The sequence below is a fragment of the Diadema antillarum genome, unplaced genomic scaffold (assembly GCF_040938485.1).
Source record: "Diadema antillarum isolate AM-2024a unplaced genomic scaffold, OU_Dant_1.0 seq00000854_RagTag, whole genome shotgun sequence".
Lineage (NCBI taxonomy): Eukaryota > Metazoa > Echinodermata > Echinoidea > Diadematoida > Diadematidae > Diadema > Diadema antillarum.
In genome coordinates, this window is record NW_027271725.1 from 18,019 (window position 1) to 40,651 (window position 22,633).

The window sequence follows — 22,633 nt, forward strand, 5'->3', positions numbered from 1 at the left end:
ATACCCAGGATCGCAGGAGGATGGCAGGATAGATATGCAGTGGCGAATAAACTCCCAAAGAAATACTAATTCTACAGAAACCATCCCCAATCACGACCGTCTCCGAACGACGCCAAGAGGTAGATGCTTGTTAACGTCCCTCAACACCTTGCACGTGAGGCGAGCAAACTCCTCTGCCTGGTCCTACTCTCAAGCAAGATGAAACGTAATAGTCCCATGCCTTGAATATGCTGTGGTTAAGTTAACTAAGTATACATAGTAGAATGCCCTGTTTACACTATTTAGACCTATGTCGCTGTATTGTCATGTCAGGCGCGCCGGTTTTTGTTTATTCCTTATTCTTCTTTTATTTTTTTCTACAGGTACTGTACCTTGTTTAAGATTGTCTAAAATAATGAATCGACTAACAATATCACTGCCTTTGGCCTTATGGCATGGCTTTGACGCATGACATGTCATGACCATGATGACACTAGCCTACGCCTACGGGCTACGGCTACCGCTACGACGTGTCAATAAATCATAAAATGAATGTGTTTATGTAGATTCTATCTAGACCTATATCAGTCCGGGAAACCTGCTCATGAGGACCGCTCCCGCGTACGAGGACTGCCCCTCCTCATGAGGACCGCCCCCATGCCTCATGAGGCCCGGGGGGAACGCCTCATGAGGCCCCCCTATTCATTTCTATTCATCTCACATCTGACGTATAAATTGTCGCAACTTTTGCACGGTGATTTTTTGTTACACACACATGTCCACTATCCATGATGAAAAGAAGAAAAAAATCCTATCTGGTTTTTTTTTCAAAAATCGAGTTCTAATCAACCGATGCAGAGCGCCCATTAAAACACGTGCGTTTTAATGGGCGCTCGCGCTCTGCGTCGGTTGATTAAAACTCCGTCGTCATATCATCAGGAGATTCTGGGAGGTGATTTTTCTGCATTTTTGTGATATTTATTGAGAAATTCAGGTACAATTGTGGAATAATTCTATTATAAGAGCATCACAAACTTTCGTGCACTATATCTAGACCCCTCAACCATATATCTAGCCCGACCAGACGTTGACCGACAAGTATGTCTAATTCTGCGAAAAAACTTCTCATTTATAATAATGACATTTGCTGGGTCAGTTTTTTGCTTCTGTAGACAGACACCATTGATTATACGCTATTGCGATGGTTTCAATCATTCTGTTTGAACGCAACTTCGACCCAGTTCCCCCCGCATAAAAATGGTTATTATTATTTTTTCCAGCTTGGTTTTCAAACCAATTTGGAAAAAAAATATATACAGGATTAATCAGTAAATATTTTGATTCACCTCTTCCACTGTTTCCTCTTGTTTTCTGGTTGTTTCCTCCACTTCTTTGCAGCGCTCCCCAATTCATCGTTGCCTTCGTTTGAAAAATGACCACATGAACGTCTGCAGAGACTCCAACTCTCCCGTTTTCCTGCTTGAGATTTAATTTCTCCCGCCCTGGCTCTGTGTCTCCCGTTGGAAAGGATTCTTACTTATTGCTATTGTATGTTGAAAAGATAAGCCTTAGATAGCACCAGAGAGCATCTAGAACCCTAGGAACTTCGCGCTTCCCACACATCAACTTGGAGTCTCCCGTTTGCTAGGGGTTTCAGATGGGAGAATCTCCAGATCAGAAGGTGCTTTGGGTTGGAGTCTCTGCGTCTATGGCATGCCAAATGCTCATTCACAATATCACAAAGTTAAACTTAGAGCTCGAACAACTTACGCGTACTAGTCCTTTAGTCAATAAACATAAGTGTACCAATATAGTGCCTTGTTCCGTACAATCACTGTACACAGTACAGTGCACTCCCGTTATAACGAAATGCTCGCGACCGCCAGTTTTCTTTCGTTATAACAAAATTTTGTTATAATCGAACAAATACAATATATAACGAAAACAAGGAACCACGCATATATATATATATATATATATATATATATATATATATATATCATATTACGTTTGCTCAATACTCATCATACACTGGAAAGCTATGTGAAATGTGATGGGATAACATCTGTATTACAATAATATACGCAAGTTCCCCTCAGAAACTGTGCGTGACACAAGGAGCGAACACACAGTGCCACTGGTGTGAAGCGTTCACCCACGGCCATGCAGAGACGCTATAGATGCTAGTTCCGCTACGTATTTTTGAAAGCAATTCGCGTTTCGTTATAACGGAGCACATTTCTTTTGTTTTTCTTTGTCTGTGGCGCTCGGAAAAGACTTCGTTGTAACAGAATTTTCGCTATAACCGTGTTTGTTATAATCGAATTTTGTACCATAGACTTTAATGGTGATAATTTTTGGACCAGAAGATTTACTTCGTTGGAACGAAATTTCGTTATAACCGTGTTCGTTGTAACGGGAGTGCACTGTACACAGAACGATTGAAACCGTCGCAATAGCGTATGTATCAATGGTGTCTGTCTACAGAAGTGAAAAACTGACCCAGCAAATGTCATTATTATAAATGAGAAGTTTTTTGCGGAATTAGACATACTTGTCGGTCAAGACCAGACGATGATGTGCGAAGCACAGCGTCTGTATTTATACAGCGACTGGGCTGTGTATAGTTAGTATATATCATATCATAGTATTCATACACGTATAGGGGTCTACACATGATGCGCTCTAACTAGTAACTTGGGATGGTACAGTATTGGTGGAGATGAGAATTTGGCTTTTAACTTTCCTGCGAGATACCAAGAAAAACCAAGAAAATGACAAAACATACCATTCTAAGAGGAATTCAAAGTTTATTTGATGAAAATCAGTTTTGGAATGGCTGAAACATAAAAATTAAAATTGCTCTGTTTTGGATATTTCGGCCATTTCAAAACCAATTTTCTTCAAGTAAATGTTGAATTCTTCAGGGAATTACATGCCCTTTCATATTTCAGAAAAGGTTTATTATCTCACAAAAAATATTAGAAACTTGATGTTAGGCCTCAAGCAAAAAGTTATAAATAAAGTAAAGGATGTTAATATAGATTAGGGCCTATTACACATACATGACTGCTTAAATTAAACTTGATTGAACTGCTTCAGTGCTTGATCTCCTTCCAACTTGAATCCAGGGATCCAATCTTTGTTAACTCCACTTAATAAGTAAATTTTATTTGTTTTATTTAAATACAGTTTAAAAAAAAGGGGGGAGGGTGATGGGGTAGGGAACACTATCAGCCATCACACTTGGGGCTTTTGTTCAGTGATAGTACCGGCCCGGCCAGTAGGCCTACAGCATTTTATAAAACATCACGGGGCCGGCACCACTTACTTTTTAAATTATACCACTACCAGTAGGCCTACATAAGGGATAGTAATGCATAGGGTCTAAATTAACCACTTCGTGCTCCCTCCCCCGCCCCCCCCCCCCCCCCACTTTTTTTTTTTTCTTTTAACCCGGAAGTGGCATGAGAAAAATGTGGTCAAGTTTTTTTTTTTTTTTCTTCTTCGTTTTTCTCTGCTTGTAAGGCAATGACCCTGGAACTGGCCATTTGTTTTGTTTTAGTGTTTTCTTTTGTTTTGTTTTTGCTTGCCAAACCCGGAAATGGCAGCAGAAAATTGCGCTGAAGGCTTTTTTTTTTTTTTTGCTTGTCACTTTTAAAGAAGAAATCTGCCGCAAAAATAAATAAACTTCAAAAGTAAGAGAAAAATACATGTATTCTTTACAGAACAATACAAAAATGATTGAAATCGGTTATAAGAAATAGGAGGATATGACATTTTGAAATTGACGAAAAAAAATGTGAAATTTCTACACACTAGGGGGCTTTTACGTTTTCAGGCTTGAAATTCGACAATCTGGTTCACACTTTGGTGGAATACAGTTGGAAAATTTCAATATTCAAATATTCAGGGGAAATTGTCAATGGCTATATATAACATGGGCCTGTGAACTGTGGTTACGTATGTCCCTTTTTTGTTCCGTGTGTGCGCCTTCAATGTGTACAAAGTCTATGGAGATAAATGGGGTGGGAAGGGGTATCCCCCGGCCCTTCCTCCATGAGTAAGCTTTTGCATATTTAGAAATGAAATTGAAAGATCTAGAGCACACATTTTGTGTTAAAATGTCAACAACAAAAAAATTTAGTCAAAAAGTAAGAAAATTAGATAGTCTAAAGTGAACGACGAAGTTGTGAATCTGCCACCTCTTGTTTCATGTGTGTGCCTTCACTGTGTGAAAGTGTATGGAGGTTGGCAGTGGAGGGTGTGGAAAGGGGTATCCCCTCCTTTTTTTTGGGGGGGGTATGGTAAGGGACATGTTTTCAATGTGTACAAAGTCTATGGAGATAAATGGGGTGGGAAGGGGTATCCCCCGGCCCTTCCTCCATGAGTAAGCTTTTGCATATTTAGAAATGAAATTGAAAGATCTAGAGCACACATTTTGTGTTAAAATGTCAACAACAAAAAAATTTAGTCAAAAAGTAAGAAAATTAGATAGTCTAAAGTGAACGACGAAGTTGTGAATCTGCCACCTCTTGTTTCATGTGTGTGCCTTCACTGTGTGAAAGTGTATGGAGGTTGGCAGTGGAGGGTGTGGAAAGGGGTATCCCCTCCTTTTTTTTTTTTTTTTGGGGGGGGGGGGGTATGGTAAGGGACATGTTTGCCCCCCCCCCCTCCCCCATCTTGTCTCCTCCAGTCAGTGTCAGTATGACACCCACAATACCCACAATTTTATGTTGGTGATGAATCCATACTAAATCAAATGATAACCAATACAAACTGTACATTGGCCCCTTTTGTGTGGGCACTCATAACCCTTGAAAGAATGTACATATGTACCAAATGGTACTCTGATTTTGCTTATTAGACAAGGCCACTTGAATTCAATTCCTGTTAAGACAAGAATGAGTCCTGACCTTGGGTGTTGATGAAGTACATTTATACTTGCTTGAACATAAGATATTTATCTCATGCTGGAAAATGCAGAATCTCTCTCTCTATCTCTACACTCCCATATGTTTACCCTAGATAACTCATTCAAATTCATTCTCATTAATCACATTCAGGGTAGATCTAAGTTACAAGATAAGCTGCCTTCATGGAAGAGGTCAAAGCCAAGGTCACAACAAGGTCAGCCTCCATGATGGATGAGGACCAAGAATCCAGCAGTGTGGGAGATCTCCTAATTGAGGCCCTTCATAATAAGGTTTATATCAACTGTCAAATGGCCATGATATTTAGGGCCTACCTATTTCTTCTTGACACATTGAGAAAACTCAGTGATATTGGCTAAAAACAAACCAACAAATAAACATTTGAAATCCACCTTAAACCATCTACTATTGAAAATCAACTTTGCAAGAAGTGACTTTCTATACAAAGACTTGCATTCCCTTTCCTCTTCAAACTATAATTAGAAGAGATATTGACTTGTTATTTATGATTACTATTAGATGTTCTTTTATCATAATATGAAGTATAATACTTTCTTGATATCATTTCTACATCTTTAATGTTTATTGAACTGTTTGTTTCTTTGTTCTTTTTTTTTCTCTCTCTCTCTCACAAGCAGTTTGCAGATTTCTGTACAAACAGGTTTCAATAGACAACACTCATGATAAGCCACTTTTTTTGAAACCACTTCTAGTAGGTAATTTGAAGTCTTTAGTTGACCACACATGATACATTCTTTCTCTCTCCTTAGCACTGTTCACTTTGTTAACCTTCTGCTTATTGTTCAATTGTTCCATCTACATCACAAGGCCCACCAGATTTTGAACCTAAACTACAAGGGCTTGTTGGAATTTCCACACAGACTGACAAGAGATGATGATTACACACACATCTTGGTCATTAATGCCAAGAGAAATCTCATAACCAGTCTTGTGAGTATCATGCAAATGCCCTCTTGGTGATTTCTGTCTAATGATATGTTTTTTAATCAAGTGAATTTAGATTGTAAGTGTAGGAAGTCAGTTTGATATTAATCATGATAAGAAATAATTTCAGCAATGGATGCCAAAGAGAAATAAGGGATACTCTTAAAAGAAGGTGTTTTGTGAAAAATTTGATATTTCTGGTTGTTATCAGTTCATCATTGTCTATTGCTCATCGCCTCACCAGATGTATTGTCAACTAGTGTAATATCATTTCTCAGTACAATGTACTTGCCATTCACATTCACTGAAATTTGTTGATATTGCTGCCGCCTTTATGAACCTCCTTCTAGTTTGTCATTCCACATATTTTTTGTCTATTTGTGAATCTGTAATTAAACCATTATTCATTACTTCCCAATTTTGTGTCAGCCACCGAATATCCACAGGCTCTCTGGACTTCACACATTGTAAGTTTTGGGCTTTCTGCCTTGTGAGTTTATTTAAGATTTTAAAATTGTGCAGTAACTGCCATAACAAAAGCATACTTAACCCGTTGAGGACGAGTCCCAAGTATACTCGGGCAGGGGTCTATGCGAAATGCGTGTTGTAGCAAAATCAGTCCGTCCTCAACGGGTTACTCAATTACATTTTTTTGGTAATTGTGGAGTCTTTGAAATCACTTAGATAAGTGTGTAAAGAATGTGTGGGAATTATTAAGGGACAATATGTAAAATGTGATGGTTGGAAATCATGGCAAGTATAATTGATGACATGGGAAATGAGATCGCTCATGAAATGTTGGAATGTAGCCATGAAAGAAATGGTGTGAAGCATGAGAATGAAGAATTTATGAAATTACAATTTGTTGGATTCAAAACATTCCAATTTCTCCACTCTGCAGGTACTTGCCGTCAAACAAGCTGTCAACTCTCCCAGATGGTGAGATATAGTTTAATCTAAATGTGAGTTGGTGCATGTCCATTTAGCTTTTCAGATGTGCTAAACTGGCGTTCACTCTCTGTGTTCATTGAATAAATGTTGTGGAAAGATGAGTGATGCCCAGTGTCAATGGGGAAAGTTCAGTGTACTTTTTTTTTTCAGTCACTTGATGACACAGCTCTCATTTTGTTCTGAAGTTTTAGGTCGTGTAATTGTTTAGCTGATGTATTAAGTTCAAACCATCTTTTCTCTCAAATAAAAAAGGTTAATGTCAAAGTATTTTGATGTGAATAAGAACAAAAGAAATTGGTTGTGTGTGATCGTAATTTGTTGGCATTTAGTTAAGTATTACCATGCAGTACCATATTTGGCTCCCACAAATCATCAAAGCATTTTCATAAATTTAAAGAAAATAAGATTTTGTTAGCTAACAATATTGAGTTCATTCTGCGTTAGTCAGTGAATGTTGTGTTGATATCTTGTCAAGATATTTTGTATTGCTGGAGAAACTATGAAACTCAAGAAATTTAATTTAGCTGTAGCATGTGAGACATATGAGGGATTCTTTCATGCTTTAATCAGGGCTCCACACTAACTTTTATTTTGGTGGCCCAAAGACAAACATTTCACCTTTTTTGGTGGCCCGATCAGGCCACCACGTTCTTCATTTCTGAAATTTTGGTGGCCCGACGCGCATTTTTGGTGGCCCTGGGCCACCGGGCCACCATTAGTGTCGAGCCCTGCTTTAATACCTGTATATGTTCCAACCCTTGGCTACATCTTGTGCTTTCTGTCATGAATTATATTGATTTGCTTAATGGTCTTGTCAATTTATAGCCATCATGTAGCATGCATTTTGTAAATATTTTGCCTGTATGTATCTGCCTATTTATTCCTTTAAATGGCTGTCTGTCTATTCCTATATCTATCTACCTTTCTGTCTGTCAGTCTTTTTGATCTGCATAGAATGTACATGTATCTATCTGACATCACAGAGCTGTGTGAGTTAAAGTACCTTGGCTCGCTGGATATCAGTCAGAATGCCTTCAGTCAGATTCCTCCTGTTGTATGTCGCTGTATAAGCCTCAAGAGACTTTTCCTGTCTTCCAATGGACTCTCATCAGTCCCTCCAGGTAACCCTTGGCAACAATCTCACATTTCTACTTTACTACTAGTCTTTGTTTATTATTGTTGCCAAGCAACAAAGAGTTTCTGTGGGTTAATATTTCTTCAAGTGCTTATATCTACAACTACTGTCTGTAGCAACTGTAAGCATGGTCATGTATGTATTTTTGGTTTGATTTAGGGCTGTTACTTGAAATTCAAAACATTTTTAGGTACACAGTCACATCATCAGTCTTGAATATGATCTGAGGACAGGTACACACATATCAGTCACTACCCTGTAGCCGTGAGAGAACATTTTTCTGTTTGACAAAAGAAAAGTAGTGTTGATTATTAGAGTATCAACCAGCAGTTTTTACCTATACACTGCAGGACCATATCACGGCAGGTGTGGATATGGGTGACGTGAAGAGGCCCTTTGTGCACAGTTTGAATAGTACTCATAAGTATTTGTAGTAAGAAATTTTAAGCATTGACAGTATTCTTCACCAGACTTAGATTATTGTAGCATGCTGTGAGCCAGTTTTTAGAGATTGATGCTCAATGTCAACACAACTGCTCAAACCCCATTCTTTAGAAACTGTTCAACCTACGCCAATGATAGTCTAATTCTGATGATATACACTGTAAATATAAATGTTAAAAAGTATGTATTGAAGAAGAGTGTTAAATGTGCCATCTCTCTCCTCTGCTGATAGAAATTGGTCAACTGAAGGAGCTGGTGCTACTGAATCTGATGAACAACAGCCTGGTGACATTGCCTTCAGAGATTGGCCAGTGCCAGAGTTTGGAGACCCTGCAGCTAGACCGTAATCGGCTTCAGAGTCTACCACAACAGATCCTAGCCCTGGAGCAGCTTGAAGAGCTGTCTGCTGTGGGAAATAATTTTAGCTGGCTTCCAGCAGGTGAGAAAGATCATATTTCCCTTAAAGTAGCTCAATCAATCCCCAAACCACATTAGATGTTACTTGATATATTCACTTTTATTTTTATTCTTCAGTGTTACTATGTTATAAGACAGAGTAAGTAATTGTCTGTCCTCTGGATGAGCTCATCATTGTTCATTTGTAATTTTTTGTTTTTGTTGCAGTACTGTCAAGAACATTTTAATTCTATAATCATATAGCCAATCCCTATATGGACGAGATATTTCTTCACAGTTAAAAGTTTCTCTTTCTCTCTCAAATTGGCAAATTTTGTACATTTCTGTATTATTTGGGGAGATTTTTTGAATTCAAGTACACTGTAGTTCTTTTATCCTCCTTTATGGGAGGATAAGCAGCAACATTCGGCCAAGTTCCACAAATGCCTTGATACTTACTAATGTTCTTTTTTTACAATCCATGCACCACCAATGCCAGTATCACAAGAGATATATTTCCCCGCTTCAGTGTCCATAACAAAGAAGTTTTTACTAAAGGTAGTAAGGTACAACGTTCTACTAGAGTACTGGTACTGTTACAGTACGTCGACAACAGCTGTTTCCAAGATGGCAGACACAGCAACTGAGTTTCGCAGAAATAAAAGTCAACCAATTGAAAAAATATCTAACTAACTGCAGTATTCCAGGCATTGGGAAAAAGAAGGATGGACTACCACAAACGATTTGTGTAGCTCCTAGCTAGTTAGCGCACAAATGGTTGTTGTACAACAATCTCCCAGGAAGCAACACTCTACAATCAACTGCCGTGTTTGAATAATAATAATAATAATAATAATAATAATAATAATAATAATAATAATAGTGGCCTCTTATAAAGCGCTGAAGATCATCAATAATGATGCTCATGGTGCTCTTACATATGAAATAGCAAATGAAATACAAACAAAAACAAGATGCTTACTATACATAACGAAATCAACCTCAGAACATAAGAAAAACCCTTCATATACAAATTATACAGTGTACAAAACAACTCAAATTATAACAATCACGTTCATTCACGATTGGGATGAGGGTACATGGATTGCGAAATGCAAGAATTAAGGTTTCTAGATTGGCTACAGAAAAAAAAAGTGAGGCATAATTTTAGTCAGTGTCATGTATTACAACAATTTCAATTAAGTGATAGTCTCATTTTTCCAGGTTTTGTGTTTGTGTGTGTATATGTATGTGCATGTAAAAATTGGTTTTCCCTCTGTTAGATACTGCATGACTGCCAGCATTAATCAGGAAGATGCCTGTGTGTTACATGCACCTAAATGAGCAAAAAATAATTTTTGAATATGGTATGTACAGTGTGTATAATTACTTTATTCTCTTATCCATATATGAAGAAATACTGTATAGGCCTAAACTGTTATTTTTGCAAATTTCTTGACTCACTGTTGGACTGCAAATTTAACAACACGCGAATTTGTCACTCATGCGCTGGTGTAATAGTGCACTAATGACAGCTTTGTGTCAATTTGTGAAAAACAACATCTTGTGAAAATGTCCATGACCCTCCTCATTCATGAAAATATCTATATGCAAAAATAATAGCTTATGAAGTTGAAGTTTTCGGCAGAATTAGGGAGACATTTGCAGCTCTGGTACTGTCATTTCTGTAGTAATTGATTCTAGTAGAATTCCTCAGGCCTCTTGTGATATTCTATGCTGTTGTGCAAGCATTTAGATCCTGTCATAGGAGATTTCCTTCAGATTTCCTAAACCTTCTCATTTTGAAGCTGTTGGAAACTGTTTGAAATTACTTTCTTTGTCATTTCTTCTCAGGGATTGGCTGGTTGCCACGCTTGTCAAAGCTTTATGTTGACCACAATCCCCATCTTTGTGCAGTGCCCTTCAATCTGTACAGCAAACGAGTTGGTGTCAGCAAGTAAGAATGATAATGATTACGTTGTAGTCTAGTTTATGATACAAACTGCATCGTAATTAACACATTACTCCTATTACATTTTTTTTTCACTTGTAGTGACCAAATACTTTATGTATTTCTGTCTGGTTTGTTTATGTGCATTACAGGCTTTGAAACTAACATCAAACATTGTGTAATGGACAATTAGATGAACTGTTATGCAATGTTTTCAGACTGTCATTTGATAAATGTACATTTTCATTCATTTCCTCTGCTTGAAAGCTTTGTATTTGACATACAGACATATAGACTGGCATGCCATAATGTCTGTTTTGTGTTTGTTTGTTTTTTTAATGTCACAGCAGCTTTCATTTTGATTGCCTTTTGTGTCTGTGTAGTTAGTTATTTATTTGTTTCTCTTTTCTGTGTAGCTGTGGATCATCCAAACCCTTGCTGGACCGACAAATTGTGCAGGGAGAGTTATGTGGAGTTCTCCCTCCTGAAATTCAGACCTATTTTGATGCAGTGCATAAGACAGAACATCCCTCAAAGCTCCTGGAAATTTCACTCCGCATTGTTTACGAATATAAAGGTGAATTTTCCTGTCTCAATGTCAAACATAATATTACTGATGTGAATGCATGTGAACTCATGTGAATTTTGTATGTCCCCGTAAGGTAGTGTTTGATATCTTTTTATCAGGGAACTGTTGTGTTGTTATTACTGTATTTTCTTAAGTTATCATTAATGGCTGTATTGTCAAATCTCTGTGTTTGGATGACAGATAGCTCAAATTATTTCTGCTCTATAAGCTTATTGTGATTGTTGAATTTTAAAGGAGCATGTTCCTGAATGGTATTACTCTCTAAAAGAGTTGTAGACAGTAGACATTGTTATTACCATTCGGAGTGTAGAAACTGCTGATGTATCATGTTTATATGTATGTTTAGTGCTTGAGTCTTAAAAATTAATCATGAGAAAAATCCAGCTTTCGATTATACTCATCTGTGATAACAGAATTGTTGGTAGATTAATGCAAGAAATTAGCTTAGAACCGTTTTCTTCTCCCCCCCCCCCCCCCAATGCTATAATACAGATATCCTAGACATAAACTCCCTGCCAAGAAGACTTGCCAGCCTTATAGAGTTTCCTACCTCGCACTGCAATGGACCAGTATGTTGTGATCAACCTATCTTCACCCAGGCCTACGTGCACCTGTTTCAAATACCATGGGTGCAAGACTATGCTTTGGGAGGTAACAGCAATGTGTCGCTGATGGCGCTGTGCTGCTCAAGAAAGTGCCTTCAGACTTTGAAGAGGCATCCAATCCCAACGTGATCTTTCTCACCCTGGGTCAAGACCCTGTGTTTGGAGGTTGAAAGTGCATCAGCAGGTTGGTTTTGCTTCTTGCTGGCAGAGGGCACTGTTTAATGGATCAACGTGGATCTTCAATATTTCCAATATGATCAGTGCTAGAAAAACAGTGCCTGCAGTGTGATAATCAGCCCCTTGACCAGACTACTTTGGATGCATATCTACCATTAACTTTACAGATATATATATATATTTTTTTTTTATCTTATAGGAGTTCTGAGAATACGAACTTTCAGTCAGATGAAAAGAGACTTCCATCCTCATTATAATAGTACAGTTACAGAAAATGAAAGCACCTCCAGACTCTGCAAGATCCATCACATTGTCAGTCACAATGAATAAATGAAATATCCATACTACAAATCAACGAGGTAGGAAAATCAAAAACAAAATGGGAGGCATAATTATGTTGCTATCTAAATAATTTCCAAAATGGAGTATGAAATGATAAGATGCAAATGTAAAGTTTATCGGTATACAGATGTAAAAAGCTGCGTCATCTATATGATTGTATTCCCCAGTTTGTGTACCAGAGGACAACTTCAACAGTTTTACACTGCTGCCACCACTCCTATGTCATATACCGGCCCCATTTCTCAACTGATCTTATTCAAATTCAGTATGGATGCATATCATATAAAAATTTAGCTGCCTATAACTTTAGGTGATAGCAACCTTGCTTGTTCTGTCTTTATATACAAGAAAGTTGATTTTTGAGGGTCTGCTTGTGTGCACTCTAGTAGTCACATTTCACCAATGCACTTGCAGTGCAGTACCCGCAGGTTGCCATTTTCTTTTCATCCAATGAACCCTGTAATAGGATGCATGGCATGTAGATTAGGAGAACTGTAGGTCATTGGTCAGTTTATGTGTTTACTACTTGAAACAAATTGTACGTGAAGATGCACGGTTTTACATACACCCTGTAAGTCATATACATGTAAGTCCAAACTAACCTAAAAATTAATGGATTTTTGCATAATTCATATACAGCGCTGCAATTTATTCTTTTAGGGGGAAAAAATGGAAAAGATCATGAAATACATTTACAAGGCTGTTGACTTTCTTAACAGAGGCTAATGTTTCAATATTAAGTCTATCAGTCTAGACCCATACCGCCATATCACAAAGCACTTGAATATTGAATGCACACAAACATTCTGTGACCATGAGTGTACAGTAAGCCAAACCACCACATAAACACACTCATATTGTCACTTCATCACCTCCAAATATTGGGGGGAAAAAGAATATCTTCATAAATCCTTCATTTTATTCAATGGAGGACTTAGAGCTTATGATTATGAGCCGGTGTTTGCCGAGGATGAACTCCGGGATAGGACTGCTTGAGCCTCACATGACAATATCAATGACCTGGATAGCGATGATGGTGTTATGCTCGCTGCAGTAGGTTGTGCCAGGGAGGTGGGAAGAGTGCCCTGCCTGTCAAATACTGTATGCATATGACCAACAACAATGCTGGTGTCTGTGCAGCATCTTCCAGCTATTGGACTCGAGAGTACAATGCCGCTGCTGCAGGGAAGTTGCAAACTGAGGGCACGTAACAAATACATGCAAGTAATTCTGCACTACCATGTCAGGGAGACTTTCCTAGAGTTTGACCTGTCAAGGCCGTATACTGAGGACATCACTGAATGCCCACTACAGCAGAAGGGGCATTCAAAGAAATCTCCTGGAAGAGCTGGACAGTGTGTGAGTCACAATTTCTAAATTCATTATAGTGTTGGTGAATAAATAACTGATGTATCTCACCTAAATGATGGATAAATCTGTATCAAACTGTGAAAGGATCCAGTACTCGAAAAAATGATATGTGCTGAGATGTTTTGATCCTGTCAGACAATACAAGCAGCAATTAGACACCCTAATGTAAAGCATATTCTTTGGTCCACTACTAGTAGAAAGTAAAGTATCTGAAAAAGCTAGAATAAAACAGTATGAAATGGTTCTGTGTAAACTGACATGGATTCTACATCATGTAATTCAGAAAGTAATGATATTCAAAATACATGTATAACATGTCACTATTAAGTATTCTAGCTAATATCATACAATAGATCTACAAAATTAGATTGTATAGTAAGGTTTTACAACATGTATTGATTGTATGAAGTAAGATTTAATGAAACAGTACCCTGATTTTCACATAACTTCCCCTATCCCAAAAACAAACAAACAAACAAACAAACAAACAAACAAACAAACAAACAAACAGCAACAACCTCAGCCACATGAGTACTAATTCAGAACACATTCATTTGGCTTGTGGTGTTCACAGGGGCAGGACAGTTAATTGTGTACCATGCTGCATTGGTCAGCAGATTGCAGGGGCAAGATGTCCTCCCTGTTCGAAATGCAGGCTATGTGAATCATGTGGGATTGCTAGTTTTTGTTATGTTTCTGTATGTTTTTATTTGTTTCATTTTGTTAGCTTATAGATTCCTGATTCACTTTGCCACTCAATCTCCTCAGACAAAGAGAGTTCCTCTGTTAGTGATGCCCTGCCCAGTGTACATGTACATGTAAGTTTGCACTACCCCCAGATGGGGGATGTTATTTTGTCAGAGTTTATCAAGTGTATGGTCACTGTAATTGAGCTTTGGATATTCTGTGTTTTACATTTTTACTTGTTTTACTTTTGTGTATTGTGTTTCCAAACTTGCCTGCAAGATTTTATTTCTTTTTGACATGACCTACAGTGTATTATCCAAATGACTTTGGCCTTACAGGAGGAAATTACATCAAGCCTTGCCTGAAGCAGGTTTTCTCTTACCCAGATAGTTTCTATAGATCATGGTTGAAAATATTTTGCTTACTATCTGCACTTAGTAAACATCTACACGCATTATGAAGAATTGATCTAGTGCAGTGATTTCATATAAAAACAAAAACAAAGACAGGAATCATCTCCTTTCCATAGTACTATGGTATTAAAAAAAAAATCATGATCATATACATATATATATTTTTTTATGTTGACTATTAAAAGTAACATGAATATTTACTGTACACTGTAATATGGCTTTTTTACCCTCATTGTTTGCCATTCAGATTTATTTAGCAAATCGCTTACTTAACATTGTCATTTCTTCAGATGTCATAGTCACAGTGTACTCTAAAACCAGAAATTTTTGTGTGCTTGAGACTTTTGCAATTTTTTTTTTTTTTTTTTTTTTTTTTGTGAGAGGCCAAGGTTCACAAAAGTACAATGCAAAATAGGATTGCATGCAAAAGTTTTTGTCTACACAATGCCAATGGCAATTTTTGAAAATTTTAATTGTGCCACAAAAAAGGCCATCTTCTCAAATTCACAATAGTTTCATGCCGTCGATATTTGTGGTTTTACAGTATACTGCTGGATGCAAGTCAGACCACCATTTGAAATTATAGGCCACCTTTCCATTTTCATTTCATATGTAGACAAGGGATCTTTCATTTCTCATGTGGAGTATCTTGTTCCATCTAAGCAACTGAACAGGATGACAGCTCACATATGCCCTTTCTCCCAATGTGTCCTCAGGCATCTACAGACAACCTGTGCTTCACTTGACTCCCATGAAGGATGTAGGAGATGGCTCCTTCTTCACAACTTCTGTGTCCTCTGCAAAACCTGATGACCGCTGCAATCCAAGCAATCTCAGTGAGCATGACACATTGTACCAGCTTCTCTGTGACCAATACAGAAATCTATAACCCTGTCCATGAGGATATGTTGCTTACCAATCCTTAACAATTCTGATGTTAATTATTCCTCCATCTGGCATATTCTGGTAATGATTTGTGATTACTTTTGAGAGTTTATTGGATTGTTCTGGACACATTGAGTGGTTTTCTAATACTACTTTTTTTTGAGAGAGAGAGAGAGGAAAATTAATAAAACTTGTATGTTATACCTGTTGATGCTAGGGCCCTCAATTTTAGAATGCATGAAAATTTAACTCATGTAAACATAGGTGAACTTCATGTTTCAAAATGCTATCATGTTTGAGTAGATATTTATAAAAGCTCTTGGGGAAAAAAAATACCTTCAATTGAATTCTTGACCAAAATCTTTGTTCATCTAATTCATGATTTTGGAGATTTGTCAGGATTTCAGATTCTCCTCCATACGTTATTACAATTGTTAGATTGTTCAGTTGATTGTACTTTTACAAAAATGTATGAAAAACAAACTCTGAGCTTACCATAAAAGCAGGTCAATTCAGTCATTTTTTGTTCAATTGAATCCATTTCTTGTGAGCAAGACAAACTTTGTCTATTTTGTACTTCTCAAGTGATTGCTGACATTTCAAATTATGAATTCTACACTGTAGCTTATCATTACATAGGTTAGAAGTTTTTGATGAATTTGACATCTATTGTTGTGAAAAAGGAAAGTGTTTGCATACATCAGAATATTTACTGCATTGTTGCTTTGCGAAGAAGTTGATTATGTTCCTGAATGTAGATGTGCGTGTTATCACTTTATTTAATTGTGAGATAATTTTGGCACATATGCATTATTTGCATATGAATGTCCTTGTTGGGTGTTATTATGGTAGAGTAGTCTCTGTATACCTGGGAGCATGTTTCATTTATGTCATAGCTACCACATAGTGGGCGGATCGATGGGGGGGGGGCTTTATTTTTTGTTACAACAAGGGAAATAAAAAGAAAATAATACAGGGAAACCCAAAAGAAATATTTTTTTTTTCACCCCCTCCCCTTTACAGAATTCCTAGATCCGCCCCTGCCACACTAATTATGCACCTATCTGTACCGTATGTAGCTACAGGGTTATAGTTGCAGCTCATATAAATTTGCACAACCAGCCTTTGCAGAAATCCTTATACTCTTGTGATGCTTTCAAGGAAAACGACATAGAGTGCAAACCTAACAAAATTACAGCGTTTCAGTATTATTCCCTATTAACCAACTGCAAAGGATAACCAGTAGTCCATGACAAGGACCTGCTCGTATGAGTACAGGCTTGTCATTCATGCATGTACAATGTATTACAAACAAGTCACATTAACATGACATTGTAAGTCACAAAAAATGCAATTGTTACTGTATGGAACATGTGTAGTTCCTGTATGTAGCTCCCGTTGGAATAAACAACAGGAAAAAAAAAAGCAAATTGATGAACTGATTTTTTTTCTTCTCCCATTTTACTGGTGTTTGATCATAAGTTTTATGAAATAGCACATGATAGTCATTTGGCTTGTCACCAAGAATTTTCCCTTTGTATTCTCCCACACTCATATTGTTCTCTTTAATCCATGTGCGAATATGTTAGTGTGTACAGCATGATCTTATAGCCTACACAATTGGCATGAAGACCCCACACCATGTAAACCAAGCCCATGGCAAGCATCACGTGCACACCCTACTAAACATGTGTCACGTGCAGCTAGACTTCTGTGCTTGGCATGCAGCTGCATGTTGTAAATTCTGCTGTCCCTCTATATTTTTTTTTTTACAACAACTACATGTATGGTATAACTTCATTTTTCCACAAACAGCCTGAAGAAAGATTAGAGTCTGAGTGGAAGTAGCTTACCCTTTGTTTTTCTCAAGAGCTGGCTAGACACACACAGTGCTTTGTGTGTCACTTTGTGTGTAGTTTGGGTAGTGTGTGTGAATGTGCTGAGGGGGAATATGGTTTAAAAAAGAATATTTCACATCCTGTGGATCAATATAAAATCAACTAGATATATCGCTACGGCTACTGATATGCCTCCGCCATAATGCATGGTTCTCCTAATAGGTCTATAGTACAATGTCTTGACAATGTGTGATGACAGTTTCACACAATTGGCAAAATATTAAAATGACAGGTTTGACACAAATAAGCTGAATGTTCACTTTCCTAGAACTAGGTTCAATTGGATGAATGATTAAAATGTCAGAGTGCAGGTATTTGGGGAACTGATGATTTTTACTTGACTTTTGACCCTTTTATAAGTTTATGCATTGAGTAATTTTCAAGGTATTGAGAAAAAGTATAATTTCAGTATTGAATGCGAAAATAGCATTATCTAAACCTGGCCTTTAACCTTTGACCTCACAGTTCCAAAGAGAATCACTGTTAGGTTGAACATGCATAAATATGTAAGTTTCATGATGATACCTTGAGTTACTTTCGAGATATGGAGGAAAAAGTGCAATTTAGCACTTTCACTTGACCTTTACCTTTTGACCTTTGACCTTTTGGCAAGAAACTTCCCCAAAAATATATATTGGGTAATACATGCCATACATCAAGTTAAAAAAAAAAAAAAAACTTCAGGCATATTGCATTTTAAGGAAAGTAGTGATATTTTGAGGAGCTGATCTTGACCTTTGACCCCCCTGACCTTTGACCCATGACCCCCAACTTCCCTAGATAATCACTGCCCATCGGTACAAGCATATATACTAAGTTCCATGAAGATACCTTGAACCATTTGCGAGATATGGAGAAAAACATGAAATTTCATTTTTTTTCCACAAAATAACCTGTGACCTTTGACCTTTGACCCTGTGACCCTAAAATCCACACGAAGTATTATCCCTCAAGGATATACCCTCATACCAAGTTTGATGTAAAACCACCACACGGTTCTTGAGATATCGACAAAAACAAAACGGGACGGACGGACGTACGGACGGACGTACGGACGGACGTACGGACGGACGTACGGACGTACGGACGTACGGACGGACGGACGGACGGACGGACGGACGACCCGAAAACATAATGCCTCCGGCCACTTCGTTGCGGAGGCATAAAAATAAGATCTTGAAACGATTTACTAACTGGGTGTGGAGGATCAAACAAATCACTGATATATATCATTCCTTCCTCCAATCATTCTTCATACAACAACAAAAAACCCTTTTTGATTCGGATCTTATATATCTATTTATATACAAACAAATACTTTGAATAGAACCTAAAACACCAAAATTGATTCTGAGTTCCTTTTTGGCAGCATTTGCTCCAAAATTATACCAGGTTCTGATAGAGTCTGCAATCAGAGAGGAAGGTAATTCATTCAATACACTTTTAGAGTCATGTGCCTTTGAAATGAAATCTCTTTTCTGACAGTACTTTTCCAGTAATAAAATTTCTGTACATTTCCACAAACAATCAAAATTATCTAAAGCAATATTGTGTGTGTATATCATGATAAGGAACACACAAGGTTATACCATGCGTAAGCTGCCCTTGAAATGATCCTTACACAAATATTTTCTTTTGACCCTCTCATTGTTATTATTCCATATAAATCTGTAAAACAGAGAATTAGGTATTTAGAAAATATTTATGTCATCTTTACACACAAGACTGAAAAAAAGATAAAGAAGCTGAGGCAGTGGGAGAAGTTGGGGTATAATGGAACACTTAATTTCAAACTTGCAATATGATATCATCAACCAGAGGCAGACCCAGAGGGTGACACACCGGGCGCGCACTCCCTTTATTTTTTGTTAAAACAAGAGAAATAAAAAGAAATTAAGGAAATGAAACCCGGAAGTAGCACTAGAAATATTTTTTGCCCCCCCCCCCTTTACAGAATTCCTTGATCCACCCCTGTCAATGAGGAAAATACAGTAAAATATAACAGTTTGAAATAGATGTCATGTATTATGTCAACGACAAAACAACAAAACCACTGTAAAATTCCAAAGAAACTCAAAATGAACTTTACAAAAGAAAAATCCAACTTGCCCCATCCCTGGGGCATAATGGCACTCCCCCTTGGGGTAAAATGGATCTGTAGGTCCGTATTGCCTCATAGCTCTAATGTTCTATATTTAGTAATATACCTGAGCATGCAGTGGGCAGAGCTGTGTAATGAAAGTGGCATAGTAGCTTCAAACATTTCAAACATTTATAGGACTAAACTGGAAAGTAATTGTAACAAAGACTTTAAAATAATGTGCACTACTCTCTAGATTTCTAAGTCTTGAATTTGGGACTTTTTTTCTGATACAACCACTATTACATGGAAACCAACTACTAGGCCCATACTTTGAATTCTGCTAGCTTATAAGTACAATGGGATGTACAAAACTTAGTACATGTACTGAGATTTGCTGTATTGACCAATGTACTTAGATTGAAACTTGCAACACTGGTAAATGAGCCCCTTCACAAGGGATGAATACAAGTATTTTTTATTAACATGACATATTCTATAAGACAAAACAAAATGTTGGTTTTCATTCCCTTTATGCATTGTTATCTCTGTGCTAATATATCGCCAAAAGATGTTATACACATATAAAAGACAACTGGAGAACTTTCAACTGAACTTTTGAACATTAATCACTCTTTGAGTCTAAACTGTGCTTTTAAGGATGCCAAGCACAACGGGTCGATATTTGGGTTTTTTTTCTCTCTTTTTCTGAAAATATAAAGACTATTGAGCAAAATACAGTTTTTCAAAATGAAGAACGTAGATGTTTACTTTCACAATTTTTCTTAACAAATAAAACACTGGAAATGCAACTCATCTCTACCACTGAAAACCACTGAAATAAAACTTTTTGAAAATGTCATCACGTAAGTGATGATAAAAAGTCATGTTAAGCTGCCAATGTATATCAACTTTAACATTGACTAACTATAATCCTGACACTGATGTCTTGTGTCATATCTAGACCTGATCTCAGTGAATAGCCTTTTAAGAACAGAGATCACATACAAATACTTTATCAGAATCATCCTCTTTTTCCTGTGCAAGCTTCATGAGCCTATTCAGAACAGATTGAGTACTTGATCATGCCATCATTGCCTGCACTCTACAGTTCACTGCAGTAGATACACTCGGCTTCATTATCTTTACTTGATGAAGTGTCATTCTCTAGTACTGGTTTATCTGTCTTGCACTTCTTTTTTGCACTGGTTTGAGGCTGGACATCAGGAAATCGCTTATTGCATGTGGGCACTTTTGCTGAATACTTTCCCTTCTTTGCCCAAGTTGTCTTTGAGAGGATAAGTTCAGACTTGTAAGGGCTTTCTGCACCAAGAATGAACTTAAAAGTGGGTTTATTTTCACTTTAGTCCACAGCCCATGATTTGAGTTGATGTCATCTAAAACCTGTACATTACAGTGCTCTTTAGATATCATAAAGATACCGTGAACTCTGCCTTGGCAAAATTTGTTGTCCAAATTTTCTTTACAATATACTTTGAAACCTTGTGGAATAAGTTTATCGTCCTCATCATCCATTTTGTTTCACATATGCAGGCTAAATCAACATCTTTAATTATTTCTGATGAATTACCTAGTTCGAGCTTAGAATGCAATCCACACATTAAGACCAAGAAGTTTTGAATTAGCTTGGGATGAATTATTAGAGTTAGTTATCAATAGGGATTTTGGCTCCACTTCTTTTCTAATGCATTCCTGTTCCTGGCAACTGGTACTGTTCTGCACCTTCTCCACTGTCATGCAGACTTTGCCTCGTTCTTGCGTGAAGTCGATCAGATTCTCTGACTTCATCTGCTCCTCATCCCATCGAAGGCAAAATAAATCATCTTGGGTGTCTATGATGAGTCCCTGCCCTTCTTCATTGTTATGACGTGTATCTTCCCATTGATGGACCACGTCTTGACGGTGTTTGGGTCTTTCTTAATGCTCGTCATCATTCGGGTGCGCAGGAGTGTGAGATCCTCCTCAATGCAGATATTTGTGTTGTCTTGTTGGTTATCTGGATCCCGTAGCTTCCTCTTATTCACCATGAGAGCCACCTCCTTTTCCCGCCTGACAAATGTGGCGATGATCGGTATCAGCGCGGTACCCCTCTTCTTGGATCCTTGGACGCAATGTGAGATGCTTTAATATCGTCCCTCTTGATGTCGATGAAGATTTTATTGGAAAGAGTAACCACCAACTTTGATGACTGATTCATCATGCAAGCATCCATGAGAGTATTTTGAATGGCCCAAATACTGCCTTATCCAGGGGCTGGGATCTGTGGGAGCAATGTGGCAGAATTGTTAGAAGAACAATGCCAAGTTCTCATGCCTTTTTGATGGCTTTCAGGGAAATGTGTGACTTGTGGTTGTCAAGAGTCATCAGCATCTTCTCTGGCGAGTATCTGACATGGTTGGCAAAGTGAGTGAGGTATTCTGGGAATATGTCTTCATTCATCCATCTGGATTGTGTTGCTTTGTCTGTTTAACCAGCAGATGCTCCCTTTATGAAATAGTCCTTGTAGTGAACTTGGTTGGGAAATCACCATTGCAGGCACAGTAACTCTAGCAGCACTGATATCATAAACAGCAGTGACAAACTCACCCCTTTCCACTGACTTGACAAATCCAAGTTGCTTTTGTCCTCCTTCCAGCTACCCATCCTGGCTCTTAAACAGTGGAGCAACCCATCTCATCAATACTGATGTTCCTTTCCACAAACAGTTATCGTAGGAGGATGTCCTCAAGGTTTTGGAAGAATTTGTTTACCATAGGCCTATCAAAAGCTGGTGGCCTTGCTAATAAGGTAGGGTCAGGGTTTTGAATGGACAGTCACTATTGTTGTTTGA

The 22,633-nt window shown here is 37.7% G+C and overlaps 1 protein-coding gene across 1 annotated transcript; it reads left to right on the forward strand.

Moving 5' to 3' along the window:
- The first annotated feature begins 54 nt into the window (after nt 1–54).
- On the forward strand, nt 55–12,144 carry LOC139740423 (leucine-rich repeat-containing protein 28-like). Its single transcript, XM_071651015.1, has 10 exons — nt 55–119; nt 5,046–5,185; nt 5,742–5,864; nt 6,288–6,325; nt 6,760–6,797; nt 7,793–7,930; nt 8,621–8,827; nt 10,639–10,741; nt 11,152–11,312; nt 11,817–12,144. The coding sequence occupies exons 2-10, from the start codon at nt 5,078–5,080 to the stop codon at nt 12,056–12,058; spliced, it is 1,158 nt and encodes a 385-aa protein (XP_071507116.1). The 5' UTR covers nt 55–119; nt 5,046–5,077; the 3' UTR covers nt 12,059–12,144.
- Nucleotides 12,145–22,633: the final 10,489 nt, after the last annotated feature.

Excerpts from the sequence above, each read along its gene's own strand:
- LOC139740423 (XM_071651015.1), top strand. The coding sequence starts at position 5,078 with ATGGAAGAGGTCAAAGCCAAGGTCACAACAAGGTCAGCCTCCATGATG. Across the intron at positions 6,326-6,759 it reads CTCTCTGGACTTCACACATT|GTACTTGCCGTCAAACAAGC; the intron begins GTAAGTTTTGGG and ends TCCACTCTGCAG. Across the intron at positions 10,742-11,151 it reads AAACGAGTTGGTGTCAGCAA|CTGTGGATCATCCAAACCCT; the intron begins GTAAGAATGATA and ends TTTTCTGTGTAG.